The following is a 19,765-nucleotide window of genomic DNA, read 5'->3' as shown; positions in this document are numbered from 1 at the left end:
GCCCGGCATGGCCCAAGAACCAGTTCTCTGAGTTCAGCCAGGACTTCCAAGAACCTAGCACAGCCAGGTCAGCTCCACTGTGTATGAGTCCTGAACCCGACCCTAGGCCTCTGCTCCCTCAGTTGCCATTTGCCAGGCCATCTCCTCCATTGCTCCTAAAATCTAGCTCATCTGCCACCTCCTCCAGGAAGCCTTCGGGGAACCCCTCCAGATAAAAACTCCAGTGTCCCTCCTCTGGGCTCCCACAGGCCTCAGAGCTCACCCCCTTCTCAGCCCTGAGTGCCCTGTGTAGTCATTTCCTCTTTTTCTAGTCCCTTCTCGCACAGAGCACTGTGAACATCCCCAAGACAGAAACGATGTGTTGCTCACCACAGCCTGGGCCCTGCAGCTGGCCTGTCACAGGGCTGGTGACGACCGAATGAAAGGAAATGCCTAATGTTTTCTGAGCACTTGCTACATGCCGGGCACAGAGCCAGGGATGCCCACATGGAGAGGGCCTGCCTCACAGTGAAGACAATAGGAAGGAAAGCAGAGGTAAGAGTTGAAAAGTTCAAATCCATACATGAACACTGCGATTTCGCCATTCCCGAAGCTAGTTACCCTCTAGACTTTTCAGTTCCAGGAGGCAATGAAACCCCTTTTCTGCTTATGCCTGTTAGGTTTGGATTTTCTGTCACTTGCAACTAAGACAGCCCTCACTGACCAAGTGAAGCTCAGAGATGGGACCCGACACACCCAAAGTCACACAGCTACGAAAGCAGCGGAAGAGAAATTCCCACCAAAGTCTGGGCTTTTTTTTTTTTGAGACAGTCTTGCTCTGTCTCCAAGTCTGGAGTGCAGTGGCACGACCTAGGCTCCCTGCAACCTCTGCCTCCCAGGTTCAAGCGATTCTCCTGCCTCAGCCTCCCAAGTAGCTGGGATTACAGGCATGCGCCACCACGCCCGGCTAATTTTTGTATTTTTAGTAGAGATGGGGTTTCACCATATTGGTCAGGCTGGTCTCGATCTCCTGACCTCAAGTGATCCGCCCGCCTTGGCCTCCCAAGGTCTGGGCTCTTAACCACAGCCTGACCACACCCCAGGCCCAGCTGATAGCCACTTCAATGCTCCCACACGCTGAGTACAGTCCAGATACCCACTCTGCCGGCGGAGTCCCCTCACCTCTTTCCCAGAAGCCACTGGAGTTACACTGGTTGGGATTTCTGGGCATTGGTTTGCAAGTCCATCGGATGGGGCTAATGAGCTCACCCTTGCGTGTAGGTCAGAGAACAGCTCACACTGGCCTAGCCCTCAAGGGACTCAGGGAATGAAGGCCACAGTGTGGACCCTCCAACCCGCCCTCAGCTGCCTGATGGCCTACAGGTATCTTCTAATAGGTGACATGTGTCCGTTAAAATAAAATACAACCAACCGCTTACCTCTCCTTGCGCCTATCTCCTTCCTCTGCCCTACTCGCCTTCACAGAACATGTCACCCCCATGACCTGTCATGCATACATTGCGTTAGTCATATATTGCTTGACTCCCCAACACCAAGAAGGGCAGGGATGGTTTATCTGGTTTATCACCTTTGTACTCTCAGAGACAAGACAGTGCTTGGCACACAGTAGGTGCCTGATAAATGTTTGTTGAATGACTGAATTAACAAATGAATGATGTGCATGAAACTCTGCACAGAGTCATGGAGTGCTTAAAGGCTCCTGGTTACTCCTGGCCATTTCACAGGTGAGGACATGAGGCCTCAGGATGGGCTCCCCTGAGGTCCCCAGGCAGGCAGCAGGGTCCCTGCTCTGCCCTGTGCCTCTGCTGGGCTGGACCGAAATGGGCCTTGAACACAGGTGTGGGCAGCCACCTGGCCAGGCTCCCCAGCTTGAGCCCTGGTGCCCAACAAAGGCAGGTCGCTGCTGGAGGTAGCTGAGCTGGAGGCCAGAGCCCTAGGCTCTGAGCTGTAACCCCTGAACCTGACCTCTTGGGGTCCTTGGGCCAACAGCCCCTGGCTCACTAGGGTCATCAAGCCTCCCCTAACCAGGCTGAGGGGCACTGTGCCCTGGTAAATCTCTCAGTGAGATGGGAACCCAGAGTCACCTACGCCCACAGGGAGATTCCCCACAGAGGCCTGCTTCCCCATCTAAGCCTCACAACAACCCCGGAAGGGAGGACTTTCGCCGTGGGTTATATGGAAACCCAGGCCCAAAGATGTTGGGACATCTGTCCCATGTCACATGGCTGGGGCACACTGGGGAGCTGGGATTTGAGACAGAGTGACTGACCCCTCAGGGCACTGAGCAGCCTTCTGTCTGCAGCGTGGGGGCAGGGGTGAAGGTGCCCATTGCTTCCTTATCACTGGGCCTCACTTTTTCCATCTGCCACTGGTTGGGCTCCAGTCCTAAGGAAAGGGCTATCTGTCTTGCCCACCCCCAAGAGCCAGGGCTGGGGTGGGGGAGGCTTCGCTGGGAGTGAGAGCTCCCAGGCTGCTCCCTGAGGCTGGGTCGGTAAAAGCTTCCTCTGACCCATCTGTTGAACTCCCTGATGACCCCAGTGAGCCAGGGGCTGTTGGCCCAAGGACCCCAAGAGGTCAGGCTCAGGGGTTACAGCTCAGAACCCAGGGAACATCCCCCAACACCCTCCCAGCCCCAGGGATCTGCAGATCCTCAAGGTTCCACTCTGGATCATTTCAGAAAGACACTGAACTTGTCAGTGGGTCAAGGGGCTCTTGGGGGGGACACACACTGGGCTACTGCCAGATGGGAAATGGCCCCAGGGAGCCTGGGGCAGGGAAGACTTGTGCAAGGCAGTGTCTCCTCAGCATAGCTTGGGGAAGCCTTGTGTTCCCTCAGCCATAAACCTCCATTTGCTCAAAGTTTATGCATCATAGGGTTGAGGGGGGCAGCAGTGTGGGAAGGAAACACACCAAATATGCTCCAGGAGCCCTGGGCCACTGTGTGACTTCTGAGGGCCTCTGAGGACTTCTGACTTCTGTGTGACTTCTGAGGGCCTCAGTTTACTCGGCTGTAAACTGGGCATTGTCAAGAGTCCATCTTTCTCAGGGTGGTTGTGAGGGCCATAGGCAGCGACCCAACACTCCCAGCCATCCAGGTGGGCTGCGGGGCCCTGGTTTTCAATCCTAATAGGGCCTGGGGCTGGTCTAATGCGCAGGGGAGCTAAAGAACTTCCCCTTGCGGCTGTGGGGAAACACCTGGTGTTCCCGGGCCCAGGGCGGGCCTGTGTGCATTCCACGCAGTGAGAAACGCGTCACAGAATACAGCTCTGAGAAACAGTGAAAACTCTGACCACAGCCCCCAAGACCCTTACCACGGCAGGCTGCCCTGACGGTCGCCAGCCCCTCACAGGTTTCTTAGGGCTGCTGAGGTCCCCTCCCCGGGCCAGGTGGGTGGTACTCACAGTCTCAAAGTGGAGGGGGCGGAGGTGTCCCTGGAACCCCAGCGCCTGGCCTGCCTCTGCGGCCTCGGGGGATGAGCTGTGGGTCCATCCCCATAGCAGGTCCTGACGTCTGACTTCCTCCCTGCTCAGTCGGCATCCAGGAAACCACGCCCAGGGAAGAGGGTGCCAGGCACCCTGGGGCCCCCGCCCACCTGCCCTCCGAAAGGCCCCCAGGCACTGCTGAGGGGGCTCCTTCCAGGTCTGGCAAACCTGAATGGCTTCACTGGGCAGGCCCCAGTCAAAAAATAAAACAACCACCTCCCTGGACAGTCTCTGGTGGCTGATCATGTTTCAGGGCCACTTAAGTTCCAGGCAGGCTGCTTTGTTCAGAGTGCTGGGCCCCTGCTGGGTCTCTGGCCACATGGGCACTGCACTTTCACGGAGGGCCAGCTGGAGCCAGCAGCATAAAGGCAGTGTGACAGGGGTCCCTGGAGAGAGGGTGCCCTACTTACTTAAAATCTTGGGCCCAAAGGGGACCCAGGGGTGGTGCCAGGGTAGGGTGGCCAGTCTTGTCTCCCCATGGCCAGGCAGGGCCCCCCACATCCCCCACAGGGGTGCCATCTGGAGAGCCGCCACCAGCCCATCCTGACACTGCCAGTGTCCGGGCCCAGGCCCCTCCTCCAGGAAGCCTCCTCCCCGCCAGGAGTGCTCTGTCCCTGTCTGAATTCCCACTGCAACTGCCAGTCAGTCTGTCTGTCTCCTTCTTTGGGTCTCAATTGTCATCTCTCATCTAAACAGTGGCCGGCCGCCACATCTCAACCGGACTTCCCTGCCCCCCACACCCCACCACTCCCTCTCCACAGTCTCATTTCCTCACAGCAGCCCGGGTGACAGCTTTAAAACAGAAAGCACAGCTCTCCCGCCCCAGTCAACTTTCAAGCCCTCTCCAGGATCTGGCCCTGCCACCACGGGGACTGCTCCTCCTGCCCTCTCGACTCCTGCCGGCCTCCTCCTCCGTGCTCCTCCTGCAGGTGCACACAGACCTCAGGGTCCTTACACCAGCTGCTCTCTCTGCCTTCTCTTCCCCAAGGTCCTCAGAAACTCACTCCACCCTGTCACTCTCAACGCAAGGCCACCACCGCAGACGAGTCTTTGTTTTCTTTTCAAACAGTCTTTTTAAGATATAATTCACACACCATACAACTCGCCCATTTAAAATGTATAGTTCAATGATTTTATTAATAGTATATTCCCAGAGGGGTGCAACTGTCACCACTATCTATGTTTAGAATATTTTCATCACTCAAAAAGAACCCCTCCCCAGCCCTGGATCACCGCAAACCTACCTCGTGTCTCTATAGATTTGCCTGTTCTGGACATTTCCTAGAAACGGGACCATACACTCTGTGGTCTTTTGTGTCCGGCTTCTTTCACTTAGCACGATGTCCTCAAGGTTCACCTGTGCTGTAACACGTGCCAGAACTTCATTCCTTTTTGTGGCTGAATAATATTCCACACTTTGGACAGACCACATTGTGTTTATCTATTCATCCACTGACAGCCACTGGGAGAGGCCCTTCTTGACCTCCCCAGGCCATGTGGCTCCCTCTCCCTGATCACGCTGTCATCCCTCCCTGTTTTATTTTCTTGGCACTGATCCTTGCCTGAAGGCATCTTCATTTGTTTATTTTCTCTTTATCATTTCTCTCTCACCTGAACATCTATCTGCTCCAGGAGGCCTGAGTGTCCACCTCACTCAGTGCTATACCCCAGGGTCTAGCGCGGGCCAGCAAACAATAGGTACTCAGCAAACTACTTGCTGATCAGCAGAAGAAAGCCTCTTCCCATGGGTCAGAGTGGCTCATGCCCATGCCGCCTTGCTGCTGGGCTCTGAGCTCTCGGCGACAAGTGCTGCCCTGCGGTGCTTGCCAAGAAGAGCCTCACCCACAACTCCGGTGAGGAAACCAATAACGCAAAGCTTTGGACTCAAGTCCTCCTCTGTGCTGTGGGACAGTGCTCCTCACAGGGTGGGCGCTAGCTGGCTGGATGTGGGAATGGATAGTTAGCACCTGGCACAGTGTCAGGCACAGAGTAGGTCTTCATCCCCTGAACAAAGACTCGATGCAGGGAGAGGGGATGGCAGTCACCAGCAGAGATGGAAACCGAGGAGAGGGAGGTGAGGCTGGCAGGGCTGAGGCAATGGTGAGGCCCACGGGTGAAACGGGAAAGCAGCCATGACGGAATTTATGTGTGCTCCAGGCAGTGCCCAGAGCCAGAGAAGTGGCGGCTCTGCTCTGCTCTGCCCAGGACCTCCTGCCCATCCTAAACTCAGCTCTGGGCTCTTCCTGGAGATAGACAGCACAAGCCAGGGTGTGTCCAGAAGGTGTGGGTGGGGAGGAGGCTGGTGACCCCTTCCTCAGCCTCAGGGAGTCCTGGTCTCTGCAGGCTGTCCAGAGCTGGGGAGCAGATGGGTTGTGAGGCTCAGAGCACAGGGCCAGGCCACTTCAGTGTGTGGGTGGGTGGCAGCGGGCACCGTAGGAAGGATGGTGCCAGTTCCAAGTGGGAACAAATGTCCTCGCATCAGAGCTGCCTAGGCATGGCCCAGGCTGGGAGGTGGTGAGCACTCTGTCCCAAGAGGAACGCCCACTGGCCCTCCTGCAGAGGGGCATCAGATGGCTAATTGTCCAGGAAGCTCCCTGGAAGCTCTCAAAGGCTGGCTGCCAGCTGAGCTGTTCACGGCCCTCCTGCCCAGATGCAGCCACGGTGGGAAGGCAGAGGGGGGCAGGGCCAGGGCAGCCAAGGCCACCCCACTCCTTACCAACCAGCACCCTGGGCCCCATGTGTTCCAAGCGAGCTGCTCTGGCCCATCAAGAGGCTCAAATGCCCCATTGGCTCTCAAGGCACAAAATGATCTTTCTTTTTCAATATAATGCCAGATGCAAAAGTGATCTTCCTGCCTGACCTGAGAGGGGCTGTGGATTTATCAGGGCACTGCCCTGTACCCAGAGCAAGGCCTTTGTCTGCCAGGGGCCCAGAGGTGAGTGCCCAGAGAAAGGCCAGCCAGGGAAGACGCAGGGAGGGGAGGGGCGGGTAGCTGGTTAAAGGGTCTCATCTGCCCTCCAGAACTACTGTATCCCCACACACATCTCACATGCGGGGAAACAGGGGCTCAGGGAGGCGGCCTGTTATACAAACAGCCAATGCCTCAGCAGCACCTACTGCAGCCGGGGGAGGCTTCCAGGCATCGTCTCATGGAAGCTTCAGAACATCTCTAAAAGTCACATCCAAGGTAGGAAGGGGCTGAGCCCAGTTTTGAACTCAGGTTGGCCTGATTTCTGAGCCTGTGTGCTTCCCACTTCATCACGTTATCCCCCTAAGCCCCCATGCTGAGACTCAGAGGACAAGGAGGGGGTGCCACAACCATGCACCCTGCTGGATGCCAAGCCAACAGAACCCAGTGATGACCTGCCAAGAAGCCCGCCCAGCTGGCATGGCTCCCCCCCACTCTACAGGCAAGGAAACAAGCCTAGAGAGGTTTAGTAACTTGCCCGAGGGCTGCACATCTCACAACCTACCGTTGTGGGCTCTAAACCCTGGGGTGCCCAGCTCCCAAGCTGTTCTGTCCAGGATACAGCCTGTGGCCAAGATCGTCCCTCTCAGAGTCCTCGGGCCAAAGTTCCAGAGACCCTTCTCCCGGCTCCTTGATTGCGGTCGCCAAACCCCTGGGCAGAGGGCCAGGGCTGGCAGGCCAACAGCTGCTCCACACACACCTCTCGCTTTTCCAGATGTGAATGGGACCCAGCCAGGGGCAACAGGCTCCTCGGAGGGGAATCTGAAGACGCAAGTGGAAAACTATGCGCTGTCCGATCGCAACCCTCCAATCTGTCCCTGTGGCCGCCGGCAGCTCTGCCTTGGGCCACAGACCTGCTGACTCAGGGCTTCCCTGGCAGCCGAGGGGGCTGGGATCCGCAGAGGGCCTGCTCCTGGCTGGCTGGCTGGTTGGGGCGTGGCCTTAGTCCTTAAGGGGGCTCTCAACAGAATGGGGTAGGGGTCAGGAGGGCAGAGTGCTTCTCTTGGAGCCCAAGGCCCATCCTCCCCAGTTAACCACAGGGGCGCCTGGCAGTTATGGGTGCTAAGAGTGGGTTTGGGACAAACCCAGTGCCAATTATGGTGCCCACACCCACCCCACCACTCTCCTCTCATTGGTGGTGAGGAGGCCACCCGCCAGTGCTCGTGACACCCCTGTGAAGCTACCTGCCCATCACCACTTGACAGCCACAAACCCTCCCGTAAGGCCCCGCCCCACAGCCCTGTCAGGTGGCCGTGCCATTAGATGAGGAGACTGAGGCACAGAGAGGCCAGTCTGCCAGGCTCTGTGAGGAGGTGCTGCTTCTCCTACAGACCATGTGGGCAAACGGCAGCCAAGAGGGAGCGAGCGAATCACCCTTGGACAGGGCACAGCGGGCCTCCCAGTGCCGAGCCCTCTGCATTCTGTCAACAAGCCCTGAGGTTTCCAAAGTGCTAATCCCTGGAAACCTTGGGACAGAACGGGACTCAGGAAAATCCAGCTGTGGTCACAAGGAAAAGCCCATGGAGCGCTCACCAAAGTCCAGGACTCACCCACTGCCTGGCCCAGCTCCCAAGTCACCCACCCAGTAGGTCTATCCCGGGGTCTGGGGCAGGGGCAGGGGCAGGGGCAGGGGCAGGCAGCCGCTGACTCACTCCAGGGCTGAGCTCTGCCTCTCTGCTTTCCCACAGTCAGCTGGCATCCTCATCCCAAGAGAACACTTTAGCCCTCACTGTCTGCCCTGCTCCCTCAAACCTGCCCAGGCCCAAGGCCCGCCATTGAGGCTGAGGCCCAGGGCCCCAGACACTCTCACCCAGCAGCAGAGACAACTATGGCCACTGTAATTACGGTTTCTTATTACAGTGAGAGTAAACTGCGTGGCTGGGTTTCCCCTTTCCCTTTGGCTGCCAGGAAACTTGGCAATTTTTACCCCAACAGAAGAACCTCAGGACCCTGTATATCTCTGTTCTGTTCTATTTTTCTAACGTAGCTCATGACATCCTATTCTAAATTGTGCTTTTTCCACTCCTGATTCTTTTTTTTAGAGATGAGGTCTTACGGTGTTGCTCAGGCTGGAGTGCAGTGGCTATTCACAGGCATGATCATCACACACTACCCTTGAACTGGGCTCAAGCATTCTTCCTGCCTCAGCCTCCCGAGTAGCTGGGACTAGAGACACACACCACCATGCCTGGCTTCTGATGTTTTTTATTAACTATTTTATTGCAGGTATTTTCTGTAAGCTGTCACAAGTATTTTGGGAAGGAAGGAAGAAAGGAAAGAAACAAGGAAAGAAGGAGAAATAGAAGGAAGGCAAAAAGGAAGGAAGGAAGGAAGGAAGGAATGTTTATAAAGTTTATACACCAGAGAGTGAGGGCAGAAAGAAAGAGAGACAATCTTTCAATCCCTTACCTGTTGCAAATCTACCCCTTTAAATAAAATAATATGCCCTCAGGCGGTATCCAAGCACAAACACATCTTCCAAATAGGTGGCTGCCTCTAAGCCCTTCCATATACAAATTCTGGCCCCATGTAGTTCCCCTTTACAGATGAGGAGACCCCAGCCTTGCCTGAGATCACAAGGGACCTGGCTTCCTGCGCCCTGGTCTCCCTCCTTCTGGCAGATGCAGAGGCCGCAGCGATCACGGGTGGTGTCCCCTCCCCAGGGGTCCAAGGAGCTCTGCTCCACCCTTTCATTCTCACCATGCAAGGCGCCATTCCAGATACCCCCACCACCCCCCACAGCTGTCCAGCTGGGGAGAAAGCTCAACGTCAAGGGTCATCGTATCCAACACTGAATGAATGCTGGCACCGCGCCGGGCCCTGATCTTAGTGTGTATTACCTCACTAAATCCTCACAACAATCCTAAAAGGATCTGCAGATGGGAAACTTTGGCTAGAGAGGTGAAACCGCTTCACACCACCAACAATGCCAAAGCCAACATTAAACCTGGGCAGCCTGGTGTCTGAGTCCGGGCTGAGCCCTCAGCCACTCAGTGACTGACGTTTACAGTCACGAAGGAATCACTACACCAAGCGCTGAAGGGACCAGCATGAGCCCCATTTCGCTGGTGGGTAACAGGCTCAGAGAGGCTGTGGGGCAGGGCCAGGGTCACACAGCTGTGCCCTGTGCCAGCATGTTATGTAACACATGCTGTACCTGCCCCTGGAGTTCCTTTCCTGAATGGGTGCTCTGGATCCCAGCCAAATGCAGCACACCCCCTGGCCATTGTTCCACTCTCCTCCTCCCGCTCCACAAGAGACTGAAAGTTGCTCCGGCTCCCTCCATCCCAGCTCCTTCCTGGACCCTGTACAGCCATGCAAACCATCCAGCCCAACAGTCGACAGCCAGGGAGAGCAGCCACGCACGCGTCCCGGTACCTGAGTGTCCTCACAGAGATGCAGTACTTCCACATAAGGCTCCACACGGCACTGCCATCCCCCTTCATGCCTGGTTCAGTGGAGGAGCGAGTGGCCAAGGGGCCCACCACCACTGCCTCACCACCCGGCGTCTCCTCCTGGCCAGGGAATGGCTCTCTTCACAGATTTTCAGGTCCCTTCCTTCTTCATGGTAGGAAGAAGAAAAAAAAAGCCCCCAAAGTTAGGGAAAAGAGGAGGCACCGGCTGCCACAGGCCACTGTAGGGCTGAGCCACTATCCACCGGCCAGCCTCTGTGCTCTGGTCCTGTCTAGCTGCTCCAGACCCTCCTGACGAAGTGGCCCTCACACACTAGACCCTGTGGCTTCTGCACAACCTTGCGCCTGCCTCCTGCCAGGAGACAGTGGTGGCTGCAGGCCAGGGGAGCAGTGAGTCACTCAGGGCGGGATGGGTGAGGGGCGTCCTCCAGTGAGGAAAAGCTCAGCTGCCGGAGCCCAGGGGCTGGCCCTGCTTCCAGAGGCTGGCCTGGGATGGGAGAGGCGAGCTCAGAGAGAGGGAGGCGGGCGGGGAGGCGAGGGCGGGCCCACATCCTCCCCATTTCCCCAGAGGCTTAAACCCAACTCTCTCCCCGCAGCCCAAAGCCTGCAGCCCGGCCCACCGACCAGCTGGCCAAGATGAGGGTGGAGGAAGGGGCTGCTCTGCCATCTCACTCCTAGAGAAAGCCTGGGGTTGACACAAAGCAAAATAAAGACAAAATCAGGGCTGCTCCTCTGGACAGTGGCTGGCCCTGAGGGTCTCCAGCTGGTGAGTGAGACGGTTTCCAGCCGGTGGGTGAGACGGTTTCCAGCCCTGGCTGGGCCACTTCTTTGCTGTTTGATGCTGGGTGTGGTCAGCCCCCTCCAGCCTTAGTTTCACCTGAGGCTACTGTGGGCTTGTGGAGCTCTGGGAATTGGCCTAAGCCCTCCTCAGGCCCAGAACTAACTCATCCAGTTCTCCCAACGCCCTTACAAAGTGGATTTTGATTAGTGTCGGTTTACTTGTGAGGAAACTGAGACACAGATAGAGGAAGTCACTTACCCCAGGTCACAGACCTAGGAACTGGTGGAGGTGGGATTTGAACCTTGGCAGTCTGGCTCTAAGAGCCCACGCTGGAGTCAGGGTGTAAGCTGGCTCCTCTCTGTAGGGATGGAGTGGGGTGGGATGAAGGGCTGGAGCCTCTGAGCAGCTGAAGGCCTTGGGATCTGGGCCCAGGCTGGGTCTGGGGCATCTCCAGACTGAGGCCCCAGCTTGAGCCCCCACCCTGGTCTCCACCAGCTGCTCCCAGGCCCAGCCCAGGCCAGGCAGCTGGGGCTTCCCAGGCACGGCCCCCAGGGATAATGACTCACAGATCAAGGTCAACGCTCACAGATCTACTTTTCCCCACCTACAGCCCCCAGGAAGTCCCCCAGAAGGGCAGGTGCACCCAGCACCTGGCACCCAACAGGGCCCTGGGCATCATGTATAGTGGGCAGCAGAGCTTCCATTTCACCAGGGGGAAACTGAGGCTCAGAGAGGGCCATCACCTGTCTGCAGAAACAGGGAGGGTGGGGCCAGGGCTCCAAAGCCTTGCTCTGTCCCCAGGCCCCCTGCCTTGGCCTGTGCAGAATGGGAAATCTGTCTCAGATTTTAGCCTGATTCCCACACCAAGGATTAGCAGCTGCAGGCTTCTCCATCCCCTGAGCCAGGAAAGAACTTTTAATCCAAAAGCAAGATAGGTTTCTACAAAGGCTGTGGCCTCCCTGGGGGACTCGGAAACCCAAATTCTTCTCCCTGTCATCAGAGGAGGCTTCACAAGCCACCACAGCAGACCTCCACCTGCCACAGGGGCTCCTCCACAGCATGCCACGGGAGTGGCTGCCCAGCCTCTGCTTGAACACCCCCAATGATGTGAAGCTCACTACCTTTCAAGGCTCCCCATTCGTTGCTTTTTCTTTAAGCTTCCCCATTCCATCATGGAACCCCACTGACCTAAGGAAACTCTCCCTTGGACATTACTTTCCTGTCACTTTTCATACTGGCCTCGGTTCCTTGTGCCACACAGACTAAGGCCTCCATTCAAATGTTTATCTGGCCTGTCCTCCTAGTAAGGGAAGTTTTCGCAATGTCTTTTGTGGGTGGAAGTAGCTTCTGCTTACTCGCTTTATCTCTACCCACTCATTCATAAATTCACACATCCACACACCTTCCTCTCCAATGAATCATCTATGGATTCATTAATCCATTCACATATCCATCTATCATCTTCCTTCCTATCATCCATTCATTTATCCCCTCATCCACCCATCCATCCATCTGTTCCCTCACCTGCACATCCACCCATCCATCACTCCATTCATCCATCCATCCATCCATCCATCCACCCATCTATCCACCCACCCATCCACACACCCACTCATCCACCCATCTGTCCATTCATCCACCCATCCATCCATCTGTCCATCCATTCACCCATCCACATTCACCGTTGTCTACATATCATTGTAAATTTGAATTCATTACAAATGAGCCTTAATTCATCCATCCATCCACCCATCCACCCACCCATCCATCCATCCATCCATCCGTCTATCATCCATCCACCCATCCATCCATCCATCCATCCACCCATCTATCCATCCGTCTACCCCATCTGTCCATCCATCCACCCATCCACCCATCTGTCCATCCATTTGTCCATCCACCCATCCATCCACTCATCAGGGACATGTCACACTCTATCTGTCTTTGCCATCCTCAGGGGCTCATCCTTGAGAACAGGGCACTCCTTACTCATCTTTGATTCCTTTGTCCCTACACAAGCTACTTCCTCTTGCAGAGCCTCAGTTTGTCCCTTTGCAAAATAGGAATAAAAAATCTCTGCGCTCCGGGCTGTGATGAGGAATGAGTGATACCACAACTGTGTAACCCTGGGTATAAGACTTAACCTCTCAACATCACTGTCTGCAGGACAGCATGACCAGTCCATGAAGTGAGAGTTCATAATGGTTTCTGAAACAGAGAGTGCACTCAGTAAATACCAGCTGTCACTTAAAAAGCCCCTGGCACTGCCAGGCATGCGTTAGGTGCTCAGTGCTAGTTGCCCTGTAGGATGCAGGGAGCCCCAGCAAGAGCAGGGGAAGCGAGGGCAGGTCTGCGTGGAAGCCTTCACCCCCTCAGCCATTCCATCTCCCCAGCCACAAGGCCAAAGCCGGGCTCTGCAGAGAACTGGCTCGCCCTCCAACCTCAGTCCAGTGACTCACACAGCCCGCTGGGGATGAAGTCACTGCCGCCCAGGCAAAGGAAAGGATACATTTGTTCCCTGGGAGATGCTGATGCCATTGTGAACTTGGCCTTTGAGAGCAGGGCAGAGCTCAGGAACTGTGTACACTTGAGGAAGGCAGCAGGCACAGCGGGGGGACAGTGTTGAAGGGGACCCTGCTTGGGGAAATGAGGACTGGAACGGGTGCCCCCTACTCTGGAAGCTGAGTGAGGGTCAGTGAGCCTCTGTCTGGTCTCTAGGCCTTGCTGAATGTGTGCCCTCTCCTCGCCTGTTGAGATGTGTCTGCCTGTGGTCTTAGGGCCTTGAGACCCTCTAATTTCTGCCTCTGGCTTAAGGGGCAAGCCACTGTTCCACATCACTCATCCACAAAATGGGCACACTATACTCAACTCCCACCTGGAGAACTGCAGGTGACAGTATGAGACCCCTCCTTGCTCACCGGGGGCCCGTGCAGCCTCTCCTATTCCACCCACTCTCTCATGCTGACCATCACCCACAAGAGACCAGGGCGGGGTGGGCAAGGCCCTTTGCCATCTTCCGTCTGCATTGAGCTTCCTGACACCCCCAAGTGGCCCCCACTCCATCACAACACCCCTGAGCCCTCCCAGATCTCCAGGCCTGTCCACTCTGGGCCAGGAATTCTGCACATATTGCCCAATTATTCTCCACATGCCCCAGTCTGCTCTGGGCCCGGGACTGCAGCTCCCGGGCTCCCACTGCCTCCTGGTTCCTGATGGGGTGGCCAGCAGCGGCCCTGGCAGGAGGTCAGGAGGTGGAGGAGAGAATGGTAGGTCAGGGTACTCATTGCCTCAGCTCTGTCCTCGCTTCCTGTGCCCCTCGGCAGCCACAGTCCTGATGGGTGGCTGTTTGCACCCAGGTCTCTCTCTTTCTAGTTCATGAAACTGTTCTCTCCCCCAACCCTCTGGCCCAGGTCTGGTTAGGGCTCCCCTCTTCTGCTGGCCCAGGTGCCCAGTTCCCTTAACCCCATCCCACCCTGCACACAGCCCCATCACGGGCCACACTGCAAGGGAGCTTGTGTAGTGACCCATGTTTCCTACCAGGACCCAATGCTCAAGGCTCAAACTCAAAGGACACCTCCTCTAGGAAGCCAATTTTCCATTGGCTTGTTCCTTCACCCAGTCAACATTCATTGATTGGCTTACTCTGTGCCAGATATCACTTGAGGATTTGGTGAACAAAACTGTGGAGCCTGGTGGGGCTGGCCTTCCTTCTGTACCAAGGGAGCAAATGAAAACGATTTCCCACAGTGGGCTGTGCCATGAAGAAGGCGTATAAACTAGATCATTTCTCTGGATGATACACTTCCCTTCTCCAGGAGTCCATCCTTTTTTGCCCCGCATCCTCTCCATTTCCTGAGCCTGGACTGCAGCCATTTCTTCCCTGCATTTGGATGACCTGTCTCTGCATCCCTCCCTCACTGCTCTGAGAGCTCACATGAGCAGGTGGGGAGATCTATGTAGCTTAGTTCTTTGCACAATCACCCTATGAAGTAGCAGTTATTATTATCTCCCCAGCATTTTTTTTTTTTTTTACAAATTGGATAAACTGAGGTTCAGATGCTGAGGTTAGATACTCAGGATGATATATAAACCCAGCTCTGCCTATCTGACTCTAAAGCTAAAGCTCTGGAGGCTGAAAACAAAATAAATCACTTGTCATTTATATCTGCAGTCTTCCAATGGTGCCCAGAGCCATGCAAGGCTCAGGAAGGCACACACACCGAGTTGGCTGAACTTCAAAACCCTGAATCCCCCTTCTCAAGAAGCATTGGCCTTTTGAGGACAGGTGCTGGGATGCCCCTGTTTTCCAAATGGAAAAATGAAAGTCCAGGGTGCTGAGAGCGTTGGGTCTTGGAGGACAGTGGGGGGCTCCCAGCCTCCCGGGCAGCTGGCATCCTGAGTTCCACCATCTTGTCTCAGGCCTAGGATGGCCACTAATATCCAGTGTGCAGGCAGGGGCTGGGCACTCACTTCAGGGCAGGAGCTGGGAAAGAAGGCAGAGAAGAGCTTCCGCAAGTCCATCTTAGGGGGCACAAAGGGCTGGCGTCCAAGTTGCCAGACTTGGCCTGCAGGGCCTCACTTTACCTGCTGTGCAGAAAAAAGACCACAAGGGGGCGATGGCCCAGGCAGGGGCCAGGGAGGAACTGTTGCTTGGACTGGGGTGGTGGACAGGAAGGTGGGGACAAGAGGTTGGATTCTAGAGACATTCTCAAAGTGGAACTGGTAGAAATGTCTGATCAATAAGATGAGGGGGTGAGAGAGAAAAGAGGAGTGGAAGATGATGCCTGGGTTGCTGGCCTGAATAACTAGAAAAATGGAGGTTCCATCCACAGTGACAGGGACACAGGGATGGCTGGTGGGAGCAGGTTTGGAGGGATGATGAAGCAAGGCAGAACGGGGGGACTCCGACTGGTCAAATGGAACAACTGTGGCTTGGCTCTGGCTGATGGCTGCTCTGCAGGAATAAGGGCTCTGATTTTTCAGATATCAGAAATCCAGGTTTTTACGTAAAAGCTCTTGATTTTTATATGTTTGCAATAAATTCAAATTTACAATGATATGTAGGCTAATCCTATGCAAGCCAAATAAAATACATCTGTGGGTGTCTGTCCCACAGGATACCTCTTGTATCCTCCGCTCCTTCTCGTCTTTCAAGGTCCACTTAGCTGCCTCCTCCCCCAGGAAGCTGCCCATGATTGCTTCAGCTCCAGAGATGCCTGTGGCCCCTCAAAGCCCCGCAGGGCTGATAATCCCAGACTGGAAGTGACAGGAGGGCAAATAGGGGGTTTGCTTATCTATTTCTCGTGCCTCAAGCATAGGGTTTGGCCCAGAGGGGGAGTTAATGAATGAATACCTGCCGAATGAATGAATGAACAAGTAGCTCACTTGATCCCTCTGCCCTTATTTTGCAAATAAAACTGAGTCCCAGATAAGGGACATGACCTGCCAGGGTGGGATCTGGGGCCAGGGCCTGCTCACCGTCTGGCCTCTGTTTGTCAGCTGTCCCCCGAGGCTGGGCCAGGCTAGGCCGGCAGGAAGTATAAAGACAATTGCACAGTCTTATCGAGTTATGCCATAGGAGGGTAGAAACAGGATCCTGAGCAGCTCTTGAGCATCTGGGTAGAGGCTGTTTGGGGGATGTTTTTCCAAGAACTTGCTAAGGTGACCCCAACTGGAGTCAGGGCAGAGCCAGACCCTAGAACTGAGTACCTCTGCAGGTGGCATGGCCGTGGGACAGATGACACCCCAGATGGCAGGACTCACATTAGCAATCAGTCAAAGTGACAGCCAGTCCCCATGGGTTGTCCCTTCTGAGGGTTCTGACATGTTTCCTTTCAGCCATGGGGAGGGCAGATGGTACTGGGTTTGACCATCAGGGTTTGTGCTCAGATATTCTATGCAAGGAAATCAGACAACATAGGCACCAGAGGCTCCGGCCTCATTCTTCAGTGTTGGAGATGGAGAACGGAGTCTCAGAGGTGGAGGTGACTTGCCCTGAGGTCACATAGCAAGGAAGCCGCAGATCTGGGACTCCGGATCAGAAGTCCTGATTCTGAGACCTGCACTGGCCAAGGGATCCTCACAAGCCGTTCCTCACACCTTCTGGCCTACCTCAGTTTCTTCATCCACAACATGGGGTGAAAAATAGGATCTATCTCCAGGGGTTGTGAAGATGAAACAAATGGAAGGAGCTAACACTGTGTGACTGTACTGTGTAAAAGCTATATAGAAGATCACAAATCTATAGCAACTGCCCTTCTAAGCCTCTAGCCTTGAAAGTTTCTGGCTATGGCCATCTTTAAAACTTCCAGGGTGGCACAGCTCTCCATCAACACAACAAGAACGGTGATACCTAAGGGCTACTGAATGGTTCTTGTAGCCACTGCTCTATGTGTGACTAATTCATTTAATGCTTAGGCTCATCACATGAGGTAGGTGCTGTTACTATCTGATCTATAGGATAAAGAAAGGAAGGCAGAGAGAGGTCCACAGACACGCCCAGAGTTAATACAGATAGAACACGGCAGGGTGGGGAATTGAACTGAAGCAGCTTTGCTTTGAGACATGCTTCATAACCGCTACATAACACGGCTCTCCTCAGCTGGCTTGGAAGTCCTTCTCAATGTCTAACCTAAATCCCTTTTGTTGCAGGCTGTGCCTATTCACTACCCCCTTCCTTAGACAAAGAAGAAAGCTGCTCCCTTCAATCCCCATTTTGTTGTGCTGAGAGGCCTCAATTATTTAGCCCCTGTATCCTGACTCCCTGGGTCTTGCCGTGCAGGTCAAGGGGGGCCAAACGGGAACCCTCCCCTTGTGCGTGCGCGTGCGTGTGTGTGTGCGCACATGCGGTGTGCGATGTGTGTGTGCGTGCGTGCGTGCATGCGTGCACCTGTCCACACAAATCCCCTTCAAAGAGGACTGGTGAGGACTGGTAAGGACTGCAGCACCCTGGGCTGGGCCCTCACCTCCTCACTGGCCTCCCTGCCTCCTTTCCTTGTCATCTGCTGCCTCTGGGCTGTTTCCCAATACCCAGACCTGTAGAGGTAAGTCTGCTACCTGAACCTGCTCCATTGCTTTCCTCCATTCCCAGACCATTCCCAACTCTACCCTCGTCCCACCTTTATTTATTTATTTATTTTGAGATGAGGTCTCGCTATGTTAACCAGACTGGTCTTGAACTCCTGGCCTCAAGTAATCTTCCCATCTCAGCCTCCGAAAGTGTTAGGATTACAGGCGTGAGCCATCATGCCCTGTCTAAAATCTTTTTTTTATACAGTCTAACTCTGTCACACAAGTTGGAGTGCAGTGGTGCAATTTCTGCTCACTGCAACCTCCTCCTGCCAGGTTCAAGCGATTCTCATGCCTCAGCCTCCTGAGTAGCTGGGATCACGGGCATGCACCACCACACATAGCTATTTTTGTATTTTTAATAGAGATGGAGTTTCGCCATATCCGCCAGGCTGGTCTCGAACTCCTGGTCTCAAGTGATCCTCCTGCCTTGGCCTCGCAAAGTATCTGGATTATAGGCATGAGCCACCGCGCTCAACCTCACCCCACCTTTATGGTGCACTCTCTTTATGGACCATTCTAGTTATTTATTAAATATTTTCTTTTAAAATCAACTGGCTTAAAAAAATTGGACCTGAGTCTAATCAAGCTTCCTGATCTAACTCCCAGTTAACAGGAACTACAGGTGACAGAGGAACAGCTTAAATGACATCATGAGGCAATCAGCCTAATCCTGAATGTGGGACATGCCACAGGCAAATGGCCCTGTTCCTTCAATAAGTACTGCAAGGATGAAAAAGGAAGGGGAGCCTCTAGGTAAAAGGATGCTTACGAGACACGTGCACTGTGTGGGTCTTGTTAGGGCCCTGATTTGAACAAACCAGCTGTAAAAAGACATTTTTGGAGACCCTTTGGGAGAGCTGAACATGAAAAACAGCATGGAGTGGGTGGAAGAAACTCAAGCATGAGGCGCAAAGCTGTGCCATGCAGGCGTGGGATTCGCCTTACAACTCCGAGGTTCACCTTCACCAAGCAGCTATCTCCACTTCCACGCATGTTTCACACTTTCAACAATAAGAAGCTAAAAGCAATGCACAAAATAATACATTGGTTGGATTTCACCCCTGAATACATTTATTTTAAAAGGAAACTTTATATCACTCCTTTAAATGGAAAACTAGGATCATCTGCTGTAAGTAGAAGGTTACCACGAAAACAAGACAATGTTACTGAGTTTCACACAGATACTGTTTCCTGCCAAAGATGCTGGGCTTAAAACCTGCCCCGTTTTTGTTACAAAGAAGCCCAGGGAGAGACGTGAACTCACTCTTACCTGGACCCACCTTTCTGGGAGCACTGGCCTACAGGTAAGGGCCACGCAGCACATTTTCTCTGCCACATGCTTCTCCTCTATCAGGGAATGGTGGTGACAAGCCTGGGGGCAGGGACAGGTCCACCCCAGCTGGTAGACAAGGGCCCCTGCCTGCCCCTGCCTACAGCAGGGAGGGGCTCAGCTGGGGGACTCGGCCTCTGCAGAACCTTGGGGCTTTCTGCAACATGGAATTCAAAAGCTATAGGGCTGGGTACAGATGAGGAAACCAAGGTCCACAGGAGGGCGGGACACTGCCCCAGGTCTCCCAGCAAGTCCATGGGGGATAATCAGAAAGGACAAGACTCCAGGTTTTCTGACCTTTAGAACTGTAATCATCTAACCTTTCCCTCGTTCACAGATATTGCTTGAGAACTCACTGTGTGCCAGGCACAGGGGGCAGAGGGGCAGGAGTGACCAAGACAGACAGTCTCATGGAGCCGACATTTGCAGACAGGGGATGCAGGACAAACACGCTGAGCAAATGAATGAGATAATTTCCCAGGATGGTGAGGGCGACAAAGAAAACAAAACTGAGTGACGTGAAAGGTGAGGAGACGGCAGTGCTACGCTAGACAAGGTGACAGGGAGGGCCTCTGTAAGGAGGAGACACTGGGGCTGACACCTGAAGGACTAAGAAGGCGGTGGAGGTGGTCTAGGGTAGAGAACTTCATGAGCACCTGCAGCCAGCCCTCGGCAACCTCTGGCTCTGTTTTTAAAACTTTACATACTGAATTAATTGCG

General features: G+C 54.5%; 1 protein-coding gene across 10 annotated transcripts in view; it reads right to left on the bottom strand.

The window, feature by feature from the left end:
* The window catches only part of IQSEC1 (IQ motif and Sec7 domain ArfGEF 1), a 397,406-nt gene that overhangs the window by 117,934 nt on the left and 259,707 nt on the right, over window positions 1-19,765 (bottom strand). The window contains exon 1 of one of the 10 annotated variants that reach the window (XM_054480329.2): window positions 9,829-10,345. The exons of 8 other annotated variants lie outside the window; for them this stretch is intronic. In XM_054480329.2, the coding sequence (XP_054336304.1) occupies window positions 9,829-9,896 (68 nt within the window). In that variant the 5' untranslated portion in view covers window positions 9,897-10,345. Of the gene's footprint in view, window positions 1-3,401; window positions 3,513-9,828; window positions 10,346-19,765 lie in introns of those variants that run through there. One more of the 10 variants, XM_054480336.2, reaches the window with a different exon arrangement.

This window comes from Pongo pygmaeus, chromosome 2, assembly GCF_028885625.2.
Source record: "Pongo pygmaeus isolate AG05252 chromosome 2, NHGRI_mPonPyg2-v2.0_pri, whole genome shotgun sequence".
Classification (NCBI taxonomy): Eukaryota; Metazoa; Chordata; class Mammalia; order Primates; family Hominidae; genus Pongo; species Pongo pygmaeus.
This window is presented reverse-complemented; position numbering and strand designations above follow the sequence as displayed.